Source organism: Triturus cristatus, chromosome 1_2, assembly GCF_964204655.1.
Source record: "Triturus cristatus chromosome 1_2, aTriCri1.1, whole genome shotgun sequence".
Lineage (NCBI taxonomy): Eukaryota > Metazoa > Chordata > Amphibia > Caudata > Salamandridae > Triturus > Triturus cristatus.
In genome coordinates, this window is record NC_140580.1 from 474,987,666 (window position 1) to 475,012,800 (window position 25,135).

At 42.5% G+C, this 25,135-nt stretch overlaps 1 protein-coding gene across 2 annotated transcripts in view; it reads right to left on the minus strand.

Annotated features, from left to right (window-relative positions):
* The window catches only part of LRRC27 (leucine rich repeat containing 27), a 440,921-nt gene that overhangs the window by 336,461 nt on the left and 79,325 nt on the right, over positions 1-25,135 (minus strand). For both annotated transcript variants that reach the window (XM_085606197.1, XM_085606198.1), the window contains 2 exons: positions 15,476-15,758; positions 7,940-8,070 (listed from right to left, as the gene is read on the minus strand). In XM_085606197.1, the coding sequence (XP_085462323.1) occupies positions 7,940-8,070; positions 15,476-15,700 (356 nt within the window). In that variant the 5' untranslated portion in view covers positions 15,701-15,758. The remainder of the gene's footprint in view (positions 1-7,939; positions 8,071-15,475; positions 15,759-25,135) is intronic.

Here is a 25,135-nt window from a genome sequence, read left to right on the forward strand (position 1 = left end):
ATAGAAATTCCCAGGAGACACGGTCAAATGCTTTCTCAGCATCTAATAAAATCACTCCACGTGGCACTTTCCGTACAATGGCAGAGACTACCAATGCAGTAACTCTGTCTATATGGTTGACCATGCTTCTCCCTGGTATAAATCCATGCTGGCGTATCAAAACTAAAGGCGTAATCACTCGAGACAGTCATGTGGCCAGTATTTTTGCGTAGATCTTTCCATCGCAGTTTAGTGGTGAAATGGGTCTAAACGACCCTGGTAAAGTGGGTGGCTTATCTTTTTTAAGAAAGATGATGATACTGGCTGCATCCCATGATGAAGAGGCATCCCCCTTCTGTGCTTCCTGGAATACTGTCAGCATATCTGATTTTATCTCTGCTAGCAAGATTTTATATATTTCCAACTGGAGCTTGTTGGGACCAGCAGCCTTCCCTATTGCTAATGAACCCACAGCTTCAACAAGCTCTTCTAAAGTAATCGGTTTCTCTAGAGCTCCCTGATCTTCTTCATTTAGTGTTTTCCTATGCGGATCCATATGGAGTTCTTCTAGTCTCTCATGATTTTTAATAGTCTCAGAATATAGCCCCTCATAAAAAGCCCGAAATACCTCCATTATCTCCTCTGGTGTTTCTACTATTTTACCGGTCAAGTCTTCAATTCCTGTGATAGTGTTTTTAACCACCTTACATCTAATTTTCTTGGCCAAACATCTACCAGTTGCCTCCACAAACTCATAGCACTCTTTCCTGAGGAGATGATATTTCTTTGCTATGTCTTTAGCCCACTCCTCATTTATCCTGGCTTTACAGCAAGCCACTTCCGTCTGTGCCTGTACGGTATCTAGCTTCCCATGGACCACCTCTATCAGTGCATATTCTGCGTGATGCAAATTATCATATAATCCCATTAGATGCTGTCTGAGTTGTTTTTGAACATGTAACCCGAAGCTCAATATCTCTCCCCTAAGTCTTTCTTTCATAGCATCCCAAACTATACCACATTTTGTAGAGTTCCAATTTATGGCCATGAATTGAATTACCCATTGTCGTATGTGACTAATAAATTCCTCATTTAATAATAACTTCCTATCAAAGGAAAATATCCCTCAAGAACATACCAGGCCATGAATATTAAGTTTTAAAAGAACAAGGTTATGAACCGAGGTGATTCGGGGAAAAAGCTGTATATGTGCATCTACTAAATACGATTTGGTGACAAAAAAGTAGTCCAGTCTGGCTAATTTTTGATGGGAACAAGAATAATGTGTATATCCTGGATCTAGATGTCTCAACCTAGGCCATACATCAACTAAACCATGTTCATATATAAGCTGTTTTAAAGCTTTATAGACCTTAGGTTTCCTGCCATGACATTTCTCTACCTCCAACCCCTGGGTCACTTCCCCCAATTGGATGTTTAAATCCCCCGCCAATATCAAAGGTGACGCCGAAGTAGCCAGTTCTGTATTCAGATATTCAATAATCTGGGTTTCATCATTATTAGATCCATATACAGAACATATTGTACATTTCTCGTTAGCAGCAACACACTCGATCATAGCCCAGTGGCCATACTTATCGGCTAAACTTCTAATTACTGTTAGTATATTATTCTTAGAGAAAAGAGCCACCCCTCTAGTAGTAGTACCTTGCGACGTACAGAGCAAACGCTCATATTCCATCTCCTTTAATATATTATGTTTATTCCATGTGACATGTGTCTCTTGGAGACAAACCACATCAGGAGAGATATTTTTAATTTCTCGTGCCACTCTTTGCCTTTTACCCCTTTCATTAAGTCCCCGCACATTGAACGTGCATACTGATAAAAAAGATGTAGCTGCCATTTTTTTTTACCTGGTTCAACCCTGCTGCAGACACACCCTCGCTCCCATAACATTGTCACCTTTCCTTTTGTAAATTCTGCACTGGCTATTGGCCTATTTAGAATTTTCACCCTCCTTATCCTACCCCCCATGGTAGCCGCCCCCCTCCCCAAGACCAGAAACCACACCACCTCCGCTCGATTGCCTCCTCTACCAGCGAAAGCCCCCCCCTGTCCTCCCGCATATGGAGGCTGATAGAACCAACGGTCTACAGTGATGGAGAGCCTCGTAATGACGCCCTTCCCCCTCTCTCTTCCGATTTCACCAACCCCCCAAATCATAATATATTTAATAAAGAAGGTAAAAAGAAAACCATTAACCAATGTCGGAATAAACAAAGAGCATAAATCTAAAGCGCGGTTTAGTTTTAAATCTTAGAAGATTACACCCTATCTAAAGAAAAACAGACTTTCTGCAGACATTAGCAAGATTACCAGCCATTTAAATTATCCTTCCCCTAGAGTTTAGTTTCTTGTAGATACTATTTTGCCTTTAATCCGGAGATAAAAAAATCTCGTTTTGTCCTTATATATTATTTTTAGTTTATCTGGATTTAGTAGAAATGCTTGTGCACCCTTGCCTTGAATAGGATTAATTAGCTGCCTGAGCTGCCACCTTTATTCCACAGTAGCGTGACAGTAGTCAGGGTGGCCAAAAAACTCACACCCATCCACCCTTCTCTGCCTATCTGCCCTTGCCAAGACATATAGAACCTGTCTAGATAGAAAATTAGATAGACATATCAATATTGCTCTAGGTCTGATAGTGGATTGATTTGATCCTGCCTGATTCTTTAGCCGGAAAGGGAACCGATGGGCACGTTGTATCTCTGTGTCACAAATCCACTGTGACAGTTCCGGAAAGGCTTCTGTAAAAATTTTTACAACAAACTTCCGGGGGTCTGAGCCTTCATGCCCTCAGGCACACCAAGAATTCTCAAATTATTGCGGCGGAGGAGATTTTCCATATCCTTAAGCTTCCAAGAGATATCGCTCTTTTGTGTCATCAATGCTACCGTAGTTGCTTTCTGCCCTGTCATCTAATCTTCAAATGTAGAGATTCTATTTTCAGCTTCGGAAATCCTCTCCGCGATCTCGGAGCATGATTTCGCCACCCGTCGGATTGAAGTTTGCGGTTTTCAACAGGCACCTTGAGTTTTTTTACTTTCAGCCCGACTTTCTTCTCTGTGCGACATCATTGTCTCGTATACGACTGCTAGCAAAATATCTCCTGGGCGTTCTACAGACGTTTTACTGGTCTTGTCTCAGACCCCCCCTCCTAATACGACCCCTGAGTTGGCAGTATTAACCTGCTCTGTCTACGGGAATTGTACAGAGTCAAAGGGTCTTCCAGGTGCAAGTGGTAAGGATGAAGTAGAAAGTGCTTTTTTTTTACGAATTGTCCCGGAGCCAGATACCCTGTTATGCCTTCCCGGGGTCTCCTCTTCCTGACATATGCTGCTGGTTTCGCTCCATCACCTATTTGTAGAGCCTGGAGGGTCATCGGATACCTGCAGTGACTCATCCCCTGACAAATTAGTATGATCTGAAAGTGAAAAGAAGGGCTCACCAATGTAACCACTGTCTGTCTCCAATAGGTTTGAACCGGCACTGCCCTCATGTATGGGCAGCTTATCTCCTAGATTACCAATAGCCACAGATTTTTGTCTTTTGGGCACTGAGGCAAAAGACCCAGCCTCTGACATAATCCCACTCATTATACCATGTGCCGAAGCCTGCAGTTCCTGCCCCGTCAGCCCATCAACCCCAGCAGTATATGGTGGGAAATTGCCCAGGGCGTCATCCTGCCCCTCCTGCTCCACATTCTCCAAATTCTCCACATTCTCCATACTCAGTCCTGGACCCCCGTATTCCCCTGGTTCACCTCTTCTGGAGCCAATATCACTGTGTGTTCTCTTTCCAGGTCCAAATTCCTTCCCTTCTTGGCTGCCAAAAAGATTGTGGGAGTAACTTTTTTCCCTGTGCCACCAACACTTGCTGGACTGCAACTGATTCCCGCCGGTCCGCATCGTTGTTTTTCCTGGGCGGTTTCCGGGGGCTTGATCGGGGCAGTATTGCTTCCTGTACCGCGCGTCTTTCCGCTCTTGCTGTTCTTCAGCAGCATCTTTTCCAGGGCTGCTAACCGATCCCGACCCTAAGCTGCTCGCCAAAAAGTTCCACCGATCGGGCACCAGACCAGCTGTGAGCACAAATATGTATATCGGGAGCCGCACGTCACAGAGCACTGAATCGTGAGCAAGTCCCACAGCATTCCCGATATCAGTTCCTCTATATTTCACCGTTTTCCATGTTAGCCGCGCTCTTCTTTTGGGAGGTACCGGAGGGACAGGCTTACGAGAGCTCACTCGGCCAGCGGTTCGGCCGTCATCTTGCCTCAAATCCTATGCCCCTGATCACTTCCTAGGGTTCAGTTTAGTAGTGTTCTGCAGGGCTACAATAATCTGTCTTTCACATTCATCATTGGTGCATTGAACTGGGGTCACCCGTGTTTGGGAAAATTAAAATTGTAGACCTACGCCAAATTTTCAGTTTACACAACAGTAAACTTAAACCCAAAAGCTATTTTGCCATGTAGGCCAGGCTAAGATTTTGAGGTTTAGATGAGATTAAAATCTTTATTATCCATCTTTGCTTTGGAAATGGCTGAAAAAAATCCTAAACAGTTATTTCCTGTTTTTGTTTTAGAATCTAACTTAATGATAAAGTCAGATTTTTTTTAATAACTAAGGCAGAAAATAACCTCTGTAAAAATGTACTTTAGTCTACCTGAACTGAGATACACATCCTTGAATGGACGAGCTCATAACTGACTCAGAGGACAATGGCTTGCATTTGGAATCTGTAAAGGCCAATGGTGGTTAACTGCTGACCACTTAGAAGGGATTAGCTATGTGGGAGTAGACAGGAACAGTCTGCAGAGCAGAACAAGGGGTAGTTTTAGCACTACTCCGTAAAGGCCAATAGGGGTTAACTGCTGACCACTTAGCAGGGATTAGCTATCTGGGAGTAGACAGGAACAGTTTGCAGAAAAGATCATGGGGCAGCTTTAGCACTACATCGTTTGACTTGGAGATGCCAATGAGGGCTTCCTCTATGCATGCCCAGGAACCTTCTAGACAGTTAAGTGGCAGTCACAGTAGGAAGGAAAAACAGTTTTAACCCTGTCAGGCAATGGAGTAGGCAAGAAGCTGAAGACAGGACTGCCTGATAGCAGCTGGGTCCCGCCAACTTGAAGTAGGGTTGCTGGATAATTTTACAGTTAGGTAAAGAGGAAGTGCTGCAAAAGATGGAGGGGGCTGTGAGAAAACTGTTAGGATTAGGTGGTAGAACTCATCTATCCACCAGCGGTTAGTACTCAGAATAAATCTGCCAACTCCACCACCACCTCCTCAGAACAGTCCAGTCTTAGGGAATACTCCGTCTGAAGAGAAGGCCTTGGTAGAAGAAGAATCTGGATTCCTAGCTCTATGCTGGAAGGAGAGAACTCACAATGGGACTTAAGGACCACTGAATCCTGCTGGCACCCAGGGACAGATCTGCTCTCTAAGGGTCAAGTGATCGGCCTTCTGTTTATTTGCTTTAGGGACATAAAACGCAGAAGAACTCCTGACTCTAATAAGGACCAGCTGACTAAAGAGGACTCGATCTTGCAGGAGATCCAACTGGACAGAGACCTACGGCCCAGAAGACTGTCCTGAGGAGCTGGAGGCTGGAAGAACAACCAGAAGAAGCTTTCCCAGCAGTTGGAGACTATGTCTGAAGGTAAAACAGTTGTCTGGGACAACCTGTTTGGTGTGTCAAGACTTCTGCTCCATTGCATCACTGTTACATTGCGCCTAGTTCCAGGTCCACCGCAAACTGTTGTCTTTCCATAGTGCTTGATTTTATTTTTACACACTTTTTACCTGAAAACCCAAATCAATTGTTCCCCTTAACCTGTTTGGATGGCCTTGGTATCATTTTGCACATAAAATGTTTCTCTAGTTTTCTAAATTGGTTTGGAAGTTTTATTGTGCTGTGTTCTTTACTTTAAAATTGTTGGCACTGCTTCAACAATGCATTCACTTCTCCAGTGATTGCCTGCTGCTTGTGCCATTGCTACCAGGGGCTGAGCAGAGTTTTTATCAGAACTGTTTTTGGACTTAACCACAGTGGATTTATTGATTTGGACAAGGGTGCCCCTCTACCAAATAAATAAGGCCATTTCTGACACATATTAATCATATGTTCCATAAACAGAGCAGCCCATTTATCTTTTACTCCATACATTTATTTAGCTTTAAGCATATACCCCTCTTCAACCAATGGGACCACCTCCAATTAAAATTGGAGACAGTATATTGAATTGTAATTTTAGCACAGCCTTCAACAGACCTTCATTACATGTCTTATTCAGATTGTCTCTCATCAAGAGGCATCAACCACTTTTTTCTCAGCTTGTTTAATTTTTTCCTGCTTGACATATCAATGCTTTATTCCACCAGATTAGAATTGTATAATGGTCTATCATACATCTTTGATTAGGTCAGGAAAGGTTTAAACCTTGAGCTTGGCTGAGCTACTAACAGGGGAGGCAGGAATACTTTATAAAGTCTTGGCTTACTTCTGAGTTTTGTTGGTTTTCGGGTGCAGTGCAGACGCATGGGATGCCAGTAGATGGACTTCCCACGGCCGGACAATAGATTACTAGCAAATTCTATCTACATGCGAACATCCTGGTATATATGCAGTTGGCTTTATTATTGACTTTGGTGCTGGAAGCAGGTAACATGACCTGGTCACCATATTTAACAACAGGAACAGACAGAAAAGAGCATAACAACCCCACCTCACTCGTACCAAATGAATGGATTTGTTATCAAATTTGAAAAGCCATTTATTGTTTATGTCGGAGAAACAACGTGCAGCATGCTATGCATAATAGGCAAAAACAGACAGGATGAGCGATGATGAAGAATGATGACATTCACTGAAAAGGGATTAACTCACTAGTCAGGGAAAGTAAAGAACAAGAAGGCAATAGGACCAATGAAGGCGAATGTCTCAAAGGCAGCTGTTGTAGCTGATCAGGTTGCAGTAGATCTTGACTACCAGATCATTATATTGTTAAGAAACTCCATAGTAGATTAAGTTGGAGGGCAAAGCTGGTACTGTAAGAAGCCAAATGCCCACCAGAGATAAAGCTGAGAAATACTGCCCACGTTCCCAGGGCTTATTTTATGAGAGGACCACATGGTCTGCTCCTACTGCATGCACTCAGGATGATGCTTGAGAAGTGTTGAATGCTGGAGTTAGGCAGGTCCTTTGCTGTAGTCTCAGTGTTGCGCACCAAGTTCTGAGGATGCACAAGCCTCTGTACAAAAGAGTAATAGGTTATGTCCCGTCAGGCATATCAAGGCAGCATTCTGCATTCATCTCAGTACCTGCTGCAGCAAATACACCAGTGCAATAAGAAAGAAACCTTCTGCCAGGTACCCCTCCCAGCATCATTGGAGCACATAGTGTGCAGTGGGTGGACATGGATCAGCGCTGCCAGGGATCCTCTCATAAAATGCTGCACACCATCCAAAAGGTGGAAAGAGAACTCGCAAAAAGGATAGGCCAGTTAGTGTGAAAAAAGGCTTCACAGGGGCTCGACTATAGCACATTAACCCTTTATTCTGCCTCCCACACTACACATTAAGTCAATAATAATTGGTGTTATATATGCCTCTTAAGTCTGCAATTCTGCTGTTTGTAAGTGCAGTAAATAGGAGATGTTATAATTACTGAATATATGGTACTCAATTTACTAACCTATGGAAGGATACAAGATTGAGTGTGCCTTGCTGGGAATTCACCCTCTTGCCCTCTATGGCGCATTTTGTCACTAGCATGCATTCTGCCAACGTCAAGACATTTTGAAACAAAGATAATTCCAATTATTAAACAATTGTCACAAGTTATAAAGGAAACACAGGGACAAGAGAAAGAGAGGTCCAAGAAGAAAACTGTTAAATATTTGTGTTTATTTATAGATATCAAACTGTCCTACCTGTGAGCCCCAATTCCTGAGGGTAAGCTCGTAAGTCTATTGTATCGTAAATCCAACCAAACAAGGTTTGTGAATTGTTGGAAGAAATCCTCAGGAACTCTGGACAAGGAATTTCCCTGCAGGTGCAAATGCTGAAGGAATAAGTTGAAAATTAAAACGGACAATTTTTTCTTCTTCTACATATAGTAAAGAAAATTCAATATGCGGCATATTAAACAGTGGGGGGCAGTGACTCAATTTTTACAGAAATGGTACTGGGCACACATATGCCCATGGATAGTTTCACCTTCGAAAACAGCCCATGATTCTGGGTGCCATGCAGTGCGTTCTCACATCAGAGCTCTGGCAATAGCCTCTCCCATGTTAGGGCTTCTGTTACACCAGGATCAAGATTCTAGCAAGGCTCTGATTTTACTACCTTTAAGTAAATATGCATACAAGATCTGGAAGTAGGCAGGAAGCGGTAGATCCAGGGAGTGAATGCCCTATCTGTGTACCCGCAAACTAACATGTTTAAGGATATTAGGAACTCCTCTCCAATCTTGTCACACTGGAGACGTTTGGAAGTGTATTCCTGACAAGGGCAATAGACGTGCTAGTGGTTGTAAATGGGGCCCACTGACATTCTCTTCTAGGGACCGGGACTTACTTTAATTACCATACTTTCACCCAGAAGAACAGAGAGAAAGGCAGCAGAAGGGAAAGAACGAGGAAGGAAAATAAATTAAAAAAACAGTGAAAAGGTGATGAAAAGGAACCCGCAAAAGAGGAATAGGGCCACTGGGTGAACGGTGGTGGATGAAGGAGGCATGAATCGCAATCAAAAGTAGATAGCCTTGGTATCGGAAACCCGGACATTCTGCAATGGCACTAATGGGCTTCTGAAGAAAACTTGGACCAAAGCACTTATTCTTTTACAATTTAAACATGAAGCAGGAGTAAAACATATTGCAGCAAGGAAAAAAAGATAGCCTAGGGAATGTGTGCCTCACCCAGAGTCTCAAGGCTGCCAGTTCGGGCCCGCCTGGTGACATTGTGATTTCAATTTTCCTTTGGTTGGTTTTTAAGGTTTATTTGCTTCCCTTGGTTTTGCTCAGTTGTGTCTCACATTCCCCTCCCGCCGTTTTCCCGCTGGTTTTACGCTCTCTGCCCTTCCCGCCTCCATTCTAGCACCTCACACGTCCCAGGACTATTAATGGAGACCGCTGCGCGGCCCCAGTGAGTAGCCCTTGACCTCCTAGTCTAGCTCACTGCTCCCCAGATGCTGCTGCTCAGCTACTCATGACTGTACCTCGACCCCGGCTCTAGGCTTCCAGTTTCCGATGAATTAATTTCTTTATACTACACAGGGCATACCTCACCCCGGGAAGTATTAACACATTTTTTCACGGGTAGACATGGGATGCCCAAGATGTGGAGAATTGGGGGCAGAACTCTTCCATATGCTCTAGACATGTCCGGTGCTAAGGAATCACTGGAACGAAATCACAAATGCAATTGAGGCGAATATAGAGCGCCTGGTTCTCAGTGCACCTGCTCACTGTCTCTTGGGCCTGTTCCCCCACACCTCCAAAACATGGGCCACTAGCAGATTTAGCCCAGATATTGGCTAAAAGAGAAATAACTAGGCATTGAAAGGCCCCTGAGGGACCTCGAATTTCAACATGGAAAAAAGAATCTGAAAAATGGGAGGGGTGCGAGGAAAGAACCCTCCTTATGAATGCCCGCTGGGGGATTGGGTCAATAGAGAGAGCCAGGGCCTGGTAAACATTGGTAAATAGTACAAAAGACCCAGAACCCGAATCAAGGGAATCAACTCCTATAGGACTGTCTCCTCAAAGGAGCCAGGTGCAACAGACCCTGGGTGTGGGGGGACCCCAAGCTGCCCCCGATACATCCGAGAATAACTAGTACTTAGAATAATAAGGTGGGAGGTGGCAAAGATGGTATAGCAGCCCAGCTAAACATGAGAACAGCAGCAATATGTTAATCCTTAGCTCATGGCAATGATCTGTAATGAAGTGGGGCAGAAATGGGAGAGCTTCCATGGCTTTGTACCATAATGAAACAGAAAAACAAATAAATACTAGAATGTATTATATGCCTCATGAACACTGTAAAAACCAATAAAATATGTTATAAAACAAAGATGATAATACATAAAATGTTCCATAAATGTGAACATGTCATAGAAATAGGAGATTTCACGTATGCTGTTTTTAGATCTAGCATGAGAGCACAGCTGTCTCAATTACCTATTGTTACTAATCTTTAAAATATGTATAGAGTGCACTTTGGCTCACCCCAGAGGAATATCTCTTCCACCTTAAACTGTATGGTCTATTGTTCATACTTTTATGGAGTGTTTGCAGTGCAAAGCACATTGGCCTATTTTATATATCAAACGTACACTGGACCATCATACATCAAATTATTCATCTCATAAACGCATTGTATACAGAAATAATCAATTTTTGCTTGTGTTTTTTTACTGAGGAATATTTTTTAGATTTTGGTCAGGACAGAAAATGCAGGCCAAAGCTACATGATGTAATTTTCTGGGCCAAATTAAAACAAACAATTAGGGTAATCCTTCATTCAAGAGGAGCGCTTACTTTTTTAAAATGTATTTTTAGGTTCTTTTGCTTGTATAGACATGATTATTAAATAATATATTTGTTCTTTATGCAGTTATTGCATTTCAGCAAATCATCTCATGTTGGAGAGAGGTCTCTAGTGGATTGATATCTGTGCAAACTATAAAACTGAAGGAGCCTATGCCTTCATCATTTAAGAGAATATCAGGAGAGATATTTTGGATCCCAAACCCTACCCATCATCATTTTCAATGGACCTGTACATAATCACTATTTAACAGGAAGAGGTTTTAAAACATCTGTTTATATCGTATGAATTTCTCATCTTAACACATTCCTTATTAAATTATCCGATTTATTTTCAGTTAGACTAATCTCGCAGCAAAATCTACTTTGAATGTGAGCCTATTTTTCCCTTATCCATTTTCTTCTTTTCTTTCCGTTTCTTAATTATCTTACTATTCTTTATGTGAGGATTGTGGCGTGTGATATATTGTATGGTTGTGCGACTTTACTGTGTAATAAGAGGCATAGCTTCAGGGGGGGGCGGGGAGGGTGTTTACGGTGTTGGACCCCCGTAAAAAATGTATTCTGTAGGAAATAGTTAGTTAAAAGGGCGTTTAGTCAGGTATGATGACGTGTCTGCTGGGATTTCACCTGGGATTTTTGCATGCCCACACTGACAAAAACATGCACATACACACTCTCTCTCACCTCTGTTTTGAAGACCTTTAAAAATGTTGATTAGTTTGAAAAATGTTTGGTTTAAAGTGCCCTTAACAGTTCACCCTCCGCTCTCTTTCCACTGCCTCTTAATCCCCCCTCATGTCCTGCTTCTCATATAATGTGTTTTAACAAGTAATTCCAGCGTGACTGTTGGGAAATCTGAAGCTCGCTCACCCACCCACCCACCCCATGCCTCTTCCCCCCTCCCCGAATCTTAATGACCAAGCTATGCCGCTGCATGTAATACACTCAAACACTGCTTTTGCGTCCAGCTGGGCTCCTTTGTAAAACCTTTAGCTCAACCCTGGGTAAGCTTATACTAAGGAGCTAGTGTGAAGCATTTAGAAACACCAAAAAATGAAATAAGAAAGTCATGCATCACAAATGAAATCTGGCACCAATGTACAAAACTAGATAATATTTGTATTTTTTTTAGACACCAAAATGAGCAAAATATCAGGAGGTTTCTGGAGAGAACGTTAAACTCAACTTTTTAGTCCGAAGAGCAAACAAGCATTGGTAACCATAAAGTTTGGAAAAGTTTAAAAGAGTAGTGTTCGGCTACTCCGGCTAGAGTCAGGCGACCAAATCTAACAGGTAGAAGGTAGGGGGGGGGGGGGGCACTAAAGAGTATTTTGACAGTTACCTGGTCACTAAAGCAGTTGTGATTACAGTTCCATGCTTTATGTTATGTTAGCCAATTTGAACAGCGCAGCATTTACCCGGAGGTGTCTTTGCGCTAGCCCTGCGAATAATGGTAAGCGAGAGAGAAAAGAAAAAGAGCCTACGGATTGAAAAGCCACGTCTTTAAGTGCTTTCTGAATTGGAGAAGAGAGGGGGCTGACCTTATGGAGAGCGGGAGGAGGGTCCAGGATCTGGATGCTCCCACCACAATTCAAGATCAACAGATTTCAATTCAGTGGTCCTGAAGCTCAGTATGCAGGAGTCTGAGGATGCTGAAAGATGCTCAGGGTGGTGTGTGGACAATGGGGGTGTCCTGGCTGTTATTCCTTGGTCAACACGTAAGGTGGGATGACTTTGGCCACAGGGGTCGGTGTCCCTGGAAGTCCTTTTTGAGGCAGTGGAAGGCCAGCTGCGGTTGGGCTACTGATCTCCGACACAGCAGATCCAGCGGGTCCTTTGGAGAAGGTAAGTGTCCATCTTTAGTGACCAATCTGAACTCAGACAACACTCCTGGGTCCAGAAAGACTCGAGTGGAACCCTTGGCTGTCAAGGATCAGTCTCTTGGGCTGCACAGTTGCGGTCAGCGGTTTTTCGAAATGTGGTTACAGACGTGCCCGAGTGGAGTACTTCAGCTTTGATGGCCTTAGTGCTGGTTCCACGAGGTCCTAATTTTAACATACAAAAACAGCTACCAAGAGGTTTCAGAGTTGAAATTTTTTAGAAAAATGTTGACCATTTTTTAGAACGATTTATGTAAGGCCTTATGACTATTAAGTGCTGTTTAGAACACTGCACGCTGATACTTTTGAAACATTATGAAAATTCCCTGAGTTTCTTCGTATACTGTTAAAAGCTACACTATTGCCTGGCAGATACTGAACTACATTCCAGTTTCTAAAACAATCAGGAAATATCGTCCCTCATTCTCCGGTTTTGGAAAAAATACACATGGTTAAGCCCTTATGAGCAATCACAACAAGATACATAAATGTAACCCCTTCGCTGTGGCGGAAATTCCGCCGCAGCGCTGAGGGGTGCGGGGGGGGGGCAGCGCGGTGGGCCGGTGCTCATGACGGAGCCACGCCGTCATGAGCCACGGTTGGGCTGTAATCATGACGGAGTGGTTCCGTCATGACTCCGCCCACAGCGCTAATCGCCCGCACAGGCGGGGAATTAGCGCCGCGTGGGCGGCGCGGCCGCCAACGGCCGCATCATGACGGAACCACTCCGTCATGAGCACACGGCAACCGTGGCTCATGACGGCGTGGTTCCGTCATGAGCACGGAAGGAGTTAAAGAACTGTTGGGGCCAGCAAAGTACAGACCACACTTGCTAAATGTGTAATTGCTTAAAACAAGATTGGGAGGCCAGAAAAGACTCTAGGACTTATTTCACGAGATGACTTTATCTGTATTTTTAATACAACCCAAGAAGGTGACTCATATAATAGTGTTTGTAGTATACAAATAATTTGGCTAATTCATTCTTGAAGAAAACAATATTTAGGTGATGCCTGCTTTGCGGATTCCGATGAAGTAAAAAAATCAGCACGCCTTCTATGTTTAAATAAACTGTTTTGACATACCTCTCCACAGGAACAATACTTATCTCTCAAACTTAACACAGCTCCTCACTTCTGCCCTAAAAGTCCATTTTCTTCCAGAAGGTCTACTAGCAGGTAAATGTGGTTTTTTTCACCATTATAATCAGTTATTTGACTTTCAATCCATTTTATGTATTTATTTGGTGTATTGAAGCATCAGAGTGATTTAAATAGGGCACTGTACAGAGTATAAAAACAATGTAGCGCGAGAAACACAATATGTAGCAGAATACCGCAAACATCAACAATATTATACAGACAACAATGTAACATCAGTCAAAGCAATGCACAAAATAGCGTAGGGTACTCCACTTGACAGGAAGCTTTGTCTCTACAAATACATAACATTTATCAAAAACGAAGGTGGAAGCAAACAGGCATGCTGAGGAGAATCCTAGCTTTAAAAAACAGAGGTCCAGCAGTTAGTAGAAGGACGAAAGGAAGTGACTGTCTGGAAGGAACTGTTTAGTTTCACTGTTAATGCAGGAAGAGAGGCACTGATGTGGATAGTAGGAGGAATAACATTTCAGATTGTTGATGTACAGCAGAGAGAAACCGTTTCAAGGGATGTATTTTTTTCCTCTAAACATGAATTTCGAGCAAGCTGGTGCTGGAGTGTGGAGTTGGAGAGTACCGTCTGAGATTTGTGATTTCTCGACCAGTGACTGTAGTGCGAGAATCAATGCACTAATTACCCAAGGTGACATGTAAACCGCCCTCATTAAGAAGCATACTCCAGGAGTGAAACACACGAGTAAAGTGACTATAATTGTCATTCACTAAGATCAGATGTGATGCTGCATTCAAGAAAGCTCTGAAGGAAGTGGAATGCATGATAGGAATACCAGACAGGAGTGCATTCCCATATTCAAAACTGTAAAGTACTGTGGCTTGGATTACTACTTATAGGACCATTTAGGTATGAATTAGTTGAGTCCCAAATTAGTCAGAGTTGAAAACGAGCAAATCTAGCCATGTTGTTATTGTGCTTGTGAAGACGAACAAAACAAATGAATCCATATGATTTGTAACTTTCAATATTGGTGGGAGAGACGTTTAAGATATATGATGAATAGAATCAGTGTTGAACTGGAATAGAGACGGAATGGGGTGAATGAGTAGGAACTTGTTAGGATTCAATGTAAGGTGGTAATCAGTCATCCAGAATTGAACAAAACCAAGTGTTGAGGCCAGTAGGGGCATACCCACTCTAGAGGAAATCTTGCTAGGGAGAAAGAATGGTACAGGAAGTGAGCCTCAAGAGGTGAATAATGATCATGTGAACTTCTCAGGTCTCCAAAATTCAACAAGTATAGGAAGAGATGGGACATAGAGGTGGACCCAATAAATCAACCACTGTCTCCACTACGACCACACACAGAAGGTAGCGGAATAGGAGGGGAGGTCACAGACATTGGGACATTACTCTCCGCACATATTTCTGTGCCTTTCCAGCTACACCATACAAGCCACTAGGTAAGAAGCCTTAGGTGTTGGGCTTACCAAGATTGCTGTTTTTTCCTACCATTATCCACATTTTTTATTATTTAAGGTTATGAATACTTGAAAAAAAATGGTTTGTACTCAACAGCACAGTTGAATTTCAACACTGAATAAAAGGTAATGACTTTATGTTAAGCCATTCATGATAGTATAAGGTTGATACTTGGTTGCCTGAAGTGTGCTCATGGGCTGTAGTCGTAGAACATTTCTTGTTGACACTTTCTCTTCTCAGTGACCGTTGACTAGAGACAGAAATGGTAGACTTTGCAATCACTACATCTTTTGGTGCAGGCCTTTGAACATAAGGTAGCCGGAGCTAGGTGTAGGCTCCCAGCTGCAACAAATGAAAAGTTGCAGAACTGAATAACACGCATCTGGGTTGCAACAGTGCATTAGGTAGCCTTACGGTTTCCTGAAACTTACTTTAATGGTAGGAACTTGAAATATTTCTTCTTTAAGATGATGTATTTTTTTTCTACTCAGGTCCAGAGTGCTTGAGGAAGTAGAAATTGCTTCTTCAATGGCTTTGCTAATATCCACAGGTGAAAATGATTCCGGCGACGTATGTCTTTTACTACTTCTAAAAATCTCATCCTTTTTTGCAAAATCCCCGGTGCCATGTGTTTCATTGGAACAGCTCCTATCCATTAGTCAAAAAAAGCTATCCGGGTGCCTTGGAGACTGGCATCAAAACAAGAGCTCTTGTCTGTAAGAAAAAATAAATATTGCTTTCACTTTGTGACTCAGTCAACACGTTTCATCAATTTACGCAGTGATCATTAAACTCACATGTGATAATCAATATAGTTTTTATTACATGTTGGTGCCTATCTTGAACGCGCGCAATCATGCAGACCAGAGATGTGTGCCTGTTTTTATGTGACTGCACTTTCTAAAGTGCCTGCAATATTCTGAATTTCGTTGAGGTATCGCACACACTGCAGACAGCACAGCTCGGAAACAGTGAGCAGTGGTTAAGTGTTTCAGCGCGTTTTAGAAAGAGCAATTGAATAAAAATCGTTGCATAGCTCTGCGCTGCACGCACGGCCCTGGGTTGTAGACAAAAAAAACATTCAATAAAAACAACAGGGTAGTCGTGTAATCAGAGCTACACGCAGTGTTCAATTTGCACCCATGAGATACAGAACAGCACGTTGCTCAGGCAAAATTAAAGAGTAATTAAAATTAAAATCCATGTGCATATCTAACACACTGTTTGCATTGATAAGAGAATATTTCGATACTTCCCAAAGTAACAGCTGTTCTTTTTAGGCTTCGCCTGCACTCGCTTGTAATGAAAAACTCATTTTTAGGTCTCGCATGCGCTGTCTCAGCGAGACCTAAAGTAATCTCTATATGTTGGCAAGCAGCCGGTAGTTTCTCCTGCTGCTTGCCATTGGCTTAGTGTTGGCTTAGTGTTTCTTACCTTTGTTTTCAGTGGCTCAACTGACTTCCATGTAGTCTGGAAGCAACGACCACCAACTACAGTTTTAGTCCGCACTGTTCGGACTTTTTGTTTGTCTTGCGCATCGCTGCCTGACCTAAACATGGCAGCGGCGCATGCGCAAGGAGCCGGTGTGCGCGATTGGTGGGCAGCGCATGCTGCTTGTTATATTACATATTGCCAGTCTATCAGTGTTCTGTAAAAGAGGTGGCTGCATTAGTAAAGTAGAGGCCATGTCGATAAAGGACTGCAGAAATAGGCTTGTTTTTTTATAAAAAACTCGGCAACCATCTTAGAAGTGGTGCTGAAACCTTGAATTCGAAGTAAAATTACTGTAGTACCTGAACATCTACTTTTTCTGACTATGTTTTGGACATTTAGTGAGCATTTACAATTGAACAAAAATAGTTATGCATTTTGATGTTTTGTAATATACACATATCACTCAGGCAGTACTAACGTTTATTCCATTGAAACGCAACATTAACAAATTCATATTCGATGCACATATTTGGTTTAGATTGATTGCTTTCAAAGCGCAATTGCTCTTTCAAAGTGCAATTGCTCTTAATGAATTCAGCCAATTATTTTACTTTATGATGAAAAAAATGGATTGCTTGGGCCTGAGCGCCAATCTCGCGATATTTTGAAGTCTTCATGTCGCTCCCAGAGTGCTCCACTCTCTCTTCCTGCGCGGCTTAAAGTGGGTGAGATATGTCATCTAGAGCGGAGAGAAGGAGTTTAACCTCTTCAGTGCCCATGACGAGATAGTCTTGTCATGGAGCACGGTTGCGCTGTGCCCATGACGAGACTATCTCGTCATGAACCCCGCCCGCTAATGTAACGCCCGGCACAGGGCGGGGAAAGGGCGTGGCACTGAAGGGGTTAAGTGCAATCCGCTGTGAATCTTCGTTATCCTGTCTGGAAAGCCTCCGGTTTCCTTCTTCCAGAGAACAAGATCATTTTCCCAGCCAGGACTCTCCATGTTCCGAACCTGGTTAGGTTTGGAGTATAACAGGGCTAAGGCTGTCTGTATTAAGGTGGCTTTGGTGCCCATGCTTTACTGTACAATGAGCCACTGGGCATTGATAGAGCAGCAGTGTGTGCCCTCTCGGTACATACGACAGTCTGTTTTACACTGACTGGGATTTTTTCATGGGTCATTTGGCCACTGGTTGCAAATACCTTTCTATCCTTTCTCTGCTGAGGATTGGATCCTAAATTGTGTGTTTATCATCTGTGCTTGTAGTGATTGCACCAGTCATTGCTAACAAAAGTAATTTGAAACATCCTGTTGTCACTGATTTGTGTTTGGCTGTGTAATTATCAGCTTTAAAAAAAAACACACGGTAACTCTTTGCACATGTTTAGGTGCCTATCTATGTGCCTGCATTGCTAAATGTTCCTTATATTTGTACTGACTAGAAGGCTGGTAGTGTAAACTAGTCTTAGCCAGTGAATTTTTTTCTTCTATATTTTCTTGTACCTGACATTGATGGACAGTTACATGATTAAATTTGCAATGCAATAGGTCTCGCATTTTAGAAACTTTTACCTATTGGTATTGTAAATGACAATGTCTTTTATTTGTTGTTTTTAAAACACATAAATAAAAGGCATTGCCATTTATAATGCCAATAGCTCAAAATCTCGCAATTGCGAGACCTATTGCATTGCAAATGCTTGTTTTAAAAGGGGCTTAAAGCCCGCCCTTACGTTCCATTTGATCGTATGCTTGTCAATCTGTTTTCTTTGCTTGCTGTTGGTTGCAGCATGCTATTTCATGTTGTGTTTGTCTTTCTTTTTGTGTGTGTTCTTATCTGTGGAGCTTGGACCAAGTACTCCCTATGAACTTTTCCTCTGCTTTTTATGGTCCTACTTTATTCTTGGTGATTAACCAGATTTGGCGACTGCATGTTATTTGTGCAGCTCTGCTTTTCTCTGTATATATCCATTCTTTTGGAATAATTGTAATGTTCTTTTTCAATTTCATACCCCTATTCCATACGAGTGTATGTGTTCTGACTTTCTACTACCCATTGTTTAACACACTTCCTTGTGCTCGTTTACCACCCCCTCCCACTGTTTTTTCTTTTTTTATTCTTTTTTTGCTATTATAAATAGCGCAAAACTGACCCCAAGATATTGTAGTGATTTACACGAAGAGATTAAGTGAGTTTCCCAGAACCAAAGGATTTTTTAGCCTCCCATCGAGACTCAAACCCGGTTCCCCAGCTTCAAAGTCAGCTGCTCTAGCCCTTATGCCACATCCTCTCTCCTTGAGATCAGCACATAAGATGGCTGGCACTCCTATGGAACGCACAATTATAATGCACTCCCATTATGCGTTCCAAAGCAGCGATGGTAATTTTGTTTTTGTACGACGCTTGCATTGTCCACAATTGCCAATATTTGGCCGCAGTTTATATATATATGTATGCTACGAAGGTCTCCAACCTCTAAGGAGCACTGCCTTCCATACATTAAAAGATTTAACCTTGTGCTGGACAAGGTTAAATCTTTTAATGTATGGAAGGCAGTCCCCGTCCCGATATCTTTTACAGTTCACATCATCACGTTGCCTAACGCGTTTCGAAGCCAATGGCTTCTTCTTCAGAGGCTGATGAGAGAAATGCGCATTACACGGAACTGCCAACTGTTCACTCCTCACAAATCACATGTCCCTTGATGGGCTGTCCTTATGGAACTATGCAAGGAATTGTGGGTCAGGTAATTCTGAAAAATTAAAATCTTGTATAGATGCGCCAATGTGCTGCTGAATTCATTCCAAACCCTCAGATGGGTCTCGAGAAAAGGTCCACTTCCTTCTCTCCGTGCTGTAGTCCAACATAAGTGGCTTAGTAAATACATGCCACATGGTCCCCTAAATTAGCAGTGTTTGTGCTCCTCGGCAGCTTGGAGTGCCGCCAAAAATGTACGCTACGAAGGTCTCTAACCTGTAAGGAGCACTCTTGACCCAGCACAAGGTTAAATCCTTTAATGTATGGAAGGCAGTCCCCGTCCCGATATCTTTCACAGTTCACATCATCATGCTGCCTAACGTGTTTCGAAGCCGATAGCTTCTTCCTCAGAGGCTGATGAGAGAAATGCGCATTACACGGAACTGCCAACTGTTCACTCCTCACAAATCACATGTCCCTTGATCCATTATCCATACCTAATAAAGGTCGTTGCCTTACCTGCTGCTGCATGAGTGCTGCTTGTCTTTGGGCAAACTTGGAGCATGGATATATATATATATATATATATATATATTCACTTCCATAGGTTTCACACATGTTATAGTTAGCTGGACATTTCCCTCGTAAAAAAACAATGAAATTCCCCCGTTATAGTTAGTGCAGGCAACTATAACTCACGCGACCGCAATCCTCTGCTGATGACGTCAGATATTACATCACTGTATTTAGACACCTATTTACCCATGTCTTCTTCCATTAATCTTTAGCTATACATATATTACAAATATTTATTTTTCAGAAAGACACATATGTAATCAGTGATGTAATATCTGACGTCATCAGCAGACGATTGCGGTCGCGTGAGTTATAGTTGCCTGCACTAACTATAACGGGGGAATTTCATTGGTTTTTTACGAGGGAAATGTCCAGCTAACTATAACATGTGTGAAACCTATGGTTTTTTAAGTGAATTTTCAAGGTTTTTTAAATGCTAATTCCTAACTATAACGTGTGTGAAACCTATGGATTTTTAAGTGAATTTGCAAGGTTTTCTAAATGCTAATTTCTAACTATAACGTGTGTGAAACCTATGGTTTTTTTAGTGAATTTGTAAGGTTTTTTAAATGCTAATTAATGTATGGAGGGTGCGCGCATATAGATATTTATGTACTTTTAACTGCAATGTTCTCAGGAACTACTGAACAGATTGACACCATATATGCAAAAGGCACATCCCTGACCTGAGGACTACCTCTTTGCAAAATTTCAAGTAATTCTGTTCAGCCGTTCGGGCTGTACCTTCGACTAAAGGTCCTATGGGAAAATGCATGGGGAAAACGCGTTTTGGGACCCCCCTTTTTTCTCAGCCCCCGCTTGACGAATCACCCCGAGACTTTCAGGGTAGGAGCTAGTTTTGAAAATTTCGCGAGGATTCGTCAACCGGCACCAAAGTTATTCAAAATAGAATTTTCAGATTTCCTATGGGAACTCGGTCCTAACTATAACTATTTACTGGCGACCGCCAGTAGATAATGTATATATATATATATTACATACACTACCTTTTAGTACCTTCACAATGCTTAATAAACACGGTTCTTTGGACATTTTACACAACACTGAGGATTAGCAGATTTCAAAGCATGAACTTTCCTCATTCTGCGACACACAGCTTTTGTTTAGTAAAGTAAGGCTGCACTTTTTAGGTCTCGCCTAGCGTTGCATTGCGAATGCGCTGCCATCGCTTTGCGAGGCATGCAGTATGGCTTCGGTTCTAAATGCTGCCTTCCGATTGGTTTTAAGTTTGTTAGTCCCTCGCCATAACAGCCATGTCAGTCATTTGTATCCTTCCACGGCTACTGTCCCCTTCACAGCACAGGCTACTTTCTTCATCTTAGGTCCCGCCAAGTGTTGCAGCGCGAATGCGCTGCCATCGCTTTGTGAGGCATGCAGTAAACACTAGTGTGGAAGCTCCCCCCACTCTCCGGCCAATCTTCTTCATTGGCTTAGGTTCTAAATGCTGCCTTCCGATTGGTTTTCAGCTTGTTAGTCCCTCCCCATAACAGCCATGTCAGTCATTTTTGTCCTTCCACGGCTACTGGCCCATTCACAGCACAGACTACTTTCTTCCTGTGCCCCCCCTCCTGCAGTACAATGGCTTCTTGCCGCCGCCCCCCATGCCTCGTCGTCCACACGCATTGCTATTTGCAAGGCAATAGGTGTCGCGTAAATGGGAGTCCTATTGCATTGCCAATACTTGTTGGTATTTCTCTAATCTGTTTTACGCAGTGCTTTAGGGTCACAACATGATATAACCTACCCTGTAGATGAGACAATATCCGCGGTTCAGCAATTAGACGAAACAAAATGTATGCTCTCCGGCTTTCCCTTATTCGCTGCTCTAATGTCAGTGCCGACAGAGCCCACAAGAGGGCAGCAGAGTTCCAAACAAAATGACTTCGCAGCAATTTATTTTCAAGACAATCAAACTGTCCATCTCAGAACCATCATTTCAATGTACGCTGCAGAATAGGAAAATTCTCTATTTCCATACATGTGGGCTAAGTAAAATTCAGCAATCCAACACACTTAAGAACTGATTTCAGACATTTTGAATTGTGCGCCCCAGGGAGTATTGTCCTCTTGTTCCGATCACGATATTGCTTCAAGAGGAAAGGTTTAGCCATTCATTAAAAAGAGCTGCTTAAGTGTTTTTTACACTGGAAAAAAAAATCCGGGATTTAATTTAAAAAAATCCGAGATTTAAGGACTCGAACGTTCCTTGCTGAGTACAAATGTGTCCCCTACCTCTCCTGGCCTGACCAGTCTCCTGTATGTGACAATCTCTTGGGGCTCCCAGACATTTCCCAGGTCACAGCGAGGGCAAGAAGATGTACTCTGCAGGAGAAAGAGGCGCTCTGCTGCAGGGTGAACCATGCGCAGCTTGTTCTAAAACCCATGGTATAGCAAATATGCAGTAACATTGTTTTAAAAATGAGTTTGCTACAGAGTACATGCAGTTCTCTTAGTTTATTGACTCGTTCAAGTAAGTGAATTGTGTAGCTGTGGTGCGCCAGACCCCTGGACTGCTCACTTCACTGGTGTTACATTTTGAAATAATACAGCATGCTGTGACCGCAGTGTGCATCTCCCAGACTCTCCTGAGACTTGCCCAGCACCATGCTGTCATGACACTGCTAACTGCGCCAGCCGGAGTCTGCGAGTCAGCTGACTCTAATTAATGTACGCTATAGGCCCCGAGGCAGCTGGGCTCTGTGTCAGGGCCTCCTATTAGGTGGTTCTGCAGTATAAACGCAAGTCCTTGCTCCTTTTAGTGTTAATTCTTAGCGGAGCCATGTGACCTGCTTTCTAGCCGTCCACTTTTTTTTTTCTCCTAGTGGTGACATTTGAGGCTAATATTAGTAGTTACTTCACAAGTCTTACTTTCCTCCTTACAGCATTCACTTATGAATAAGGTGCCCCCTGCAGTGACTTAGTTCACCCCACTCCAAGTGAAAAACCTTTTCCCATCACATTAACTTTTTGCATGGCCTCGTCTTGGACAACAAACACCACCTGGTAAAAGTGATTTGTTTCATTCTCCTTCTTTTACCATGCTCCTTTTCTTTTATTTTTGTCTAATTGGCATTGCTTCTGCCTTTTTATTCTTATTAATCTATACATTATGCCAACCAAAATTAACAGGTTTATTATATGATCAGAATTGTACAAGAGAAGCAATAAAATAGCAATAGAATAAAACACATACTTCCTATCACTTTTATGAAATATTTAAGTAAACAAGACTCGGTGTCAAGAACAGAAGTATGGGCATATTCTTCAATGCTATGTCATGTGAAGTGATACTCGCCCTCTTTCATATCTGCCAAGGTTTCAGATTGCTATGTATGATATTTTGATAATTTCGTTGTAATTATGACTCAGCCACCTCATGGATTTGCAGCAGTTTTAAGATCTTAGAGTTTCTCGTTGCTCAAATGGGTCAGATTTCTGATATTAATGTTTCCCTCCTCTTTTATTGGTTGATTTTGCTGGCGAGAAAAGTGTCACTCATAGTGGTTCTAATGGCACTCAATTACACAGAAATTATGAAAATGTCACACATAGCAATCTAAAACCTCGGTAGCTATGCTCTCGGGTAATTTCCGCGTTTTCTGCCTCGTGCTTCAGCTGCTCAGTGTTTCTCCCACCGGGACACAGGAGCAGTAAAACCCGAGCCCTGCAGCGCACAAGGAACTTCACTTCCATTACAGTCCATTAAAGGAGCAAGTTGGTCAGAGCACGAGCATATTCACGACGTCTGTGGCAACTTGTTTTGGAGAGTTGGATAAGTTTAACTGCACTTTTTATGAAAGCTTTGTGTTTATGTTTAGCTACAAAATATTAACGTATTCCGTCTGCAACTGTGTTCAGAAGACGTATAGAACTAGATATAAACGATTTCCTCATTTGTCCTTGCAGGCACTAGAGTCCTGATTTAAATGGTGGAGCAAGTGCAGTGGCACAGTGGCCAAAAGGTTTAGAAAACCCACTAAACACGATTATTGCTATATTTTACTACTGAACAAGCAGTAACAAGTGCAGTTACCTTGCAGGCACTAGGGTAGTGATTTGTATGGTGAAGCAGGTGCAATGGCACAGGGGCCAAACGTTATTGAAAACCCACTGAACACAGATTATTGCTATATTTTACTACTAAACAAGTTGTCACAAGTGCAGTTACCTTGCAGGAACTATGGCTATGATTTGAATATTGCAGCAGGTGCAGTGGCACAGGCACCAAAAGCTCTACGAAACCCATTGAACACCGATTATTGCTGTATTTTACTACTAGAAAACACAACAATGGGGGAGGGTCCAAGGGAGAAAAGTTTATAGCCCTGCAAGATAGTAATACCCCAATCAAGTTTACTACAAAACACAAAGAACTATCTTGGGTCTAAGAGTGAACAATGATCACAAGTGACAGAGGTTAGTTACGGTAAACTCCCACTAGGAAAAATCCCTTTATAGGACTTGAACCCTCACTCACCCTAGGTGACATGCTTCATCATTGAGTTCTTTCTCCCAATGGAAAAACCTAGTTCCACCGAGGGCTACAACACCCTCACTGTGAGGGAGGAGTCCAGGGATGTTATATGTAAAGATGAGGCTGTATACAAAGGAGATCCTTTTTAGTCCCTTATGCGGTGAGTGGAGTGAGAAAACAGCAGCGCAAACAATAAGCTAATTTAGGGAAAAGTGTGTGGTGAAGTTAAAATAAAAAAGTGAGAACCAAAATATTTTTATTTTGTAGGTTTCACCATCAGGGTTAAAAAGCAGTGCAAATAGAGCAGTATAGAGCTTTAAACTGCTCAATGTAAAAGGTCAACATGTTTCAGCACTATTGATCTGTAGAGAAGTATCCGGGCTTTCTTCAGGACCGTGTGTAAACAATAAGCTGCTGCCATTTGGTGCTTAGACAAACGAAAAATACATTTTGATACTACACCAGTAATCAGTTCATATGTCTTTGGTATTACTGGGTATATCCAAATAGTTGGATATCCACCCTCACCTCAACCTGGTAACAACTCAGGGAAGGGGGGCCCCACTCTCTCCATCGGTACCCCGGACGGTCGTTGAGCTGGAACCGGCTAACCAAGTTGTCAGAAGTGCAGTTACCTTGCAGGAACTAGTGCCATGATTTGAATGGTGCAGCAGGTGCAGTGGCACAGGGGCCAACCCACAGAACACTGAGTATTGCTATATGTTACTACTAAACAAGCCGGCACAGGTGCAGTTATCTTTCAGGTACTAAGGCCATGATTGCAATGGTGCAGCAAGTGCAGTGGCACAGGGGCCAAAAGCTCTAGAAAACGAACTGAACACTTATTATTGCTATATTTCAAAAGTGCAGTTACCTTGCAGGCATGA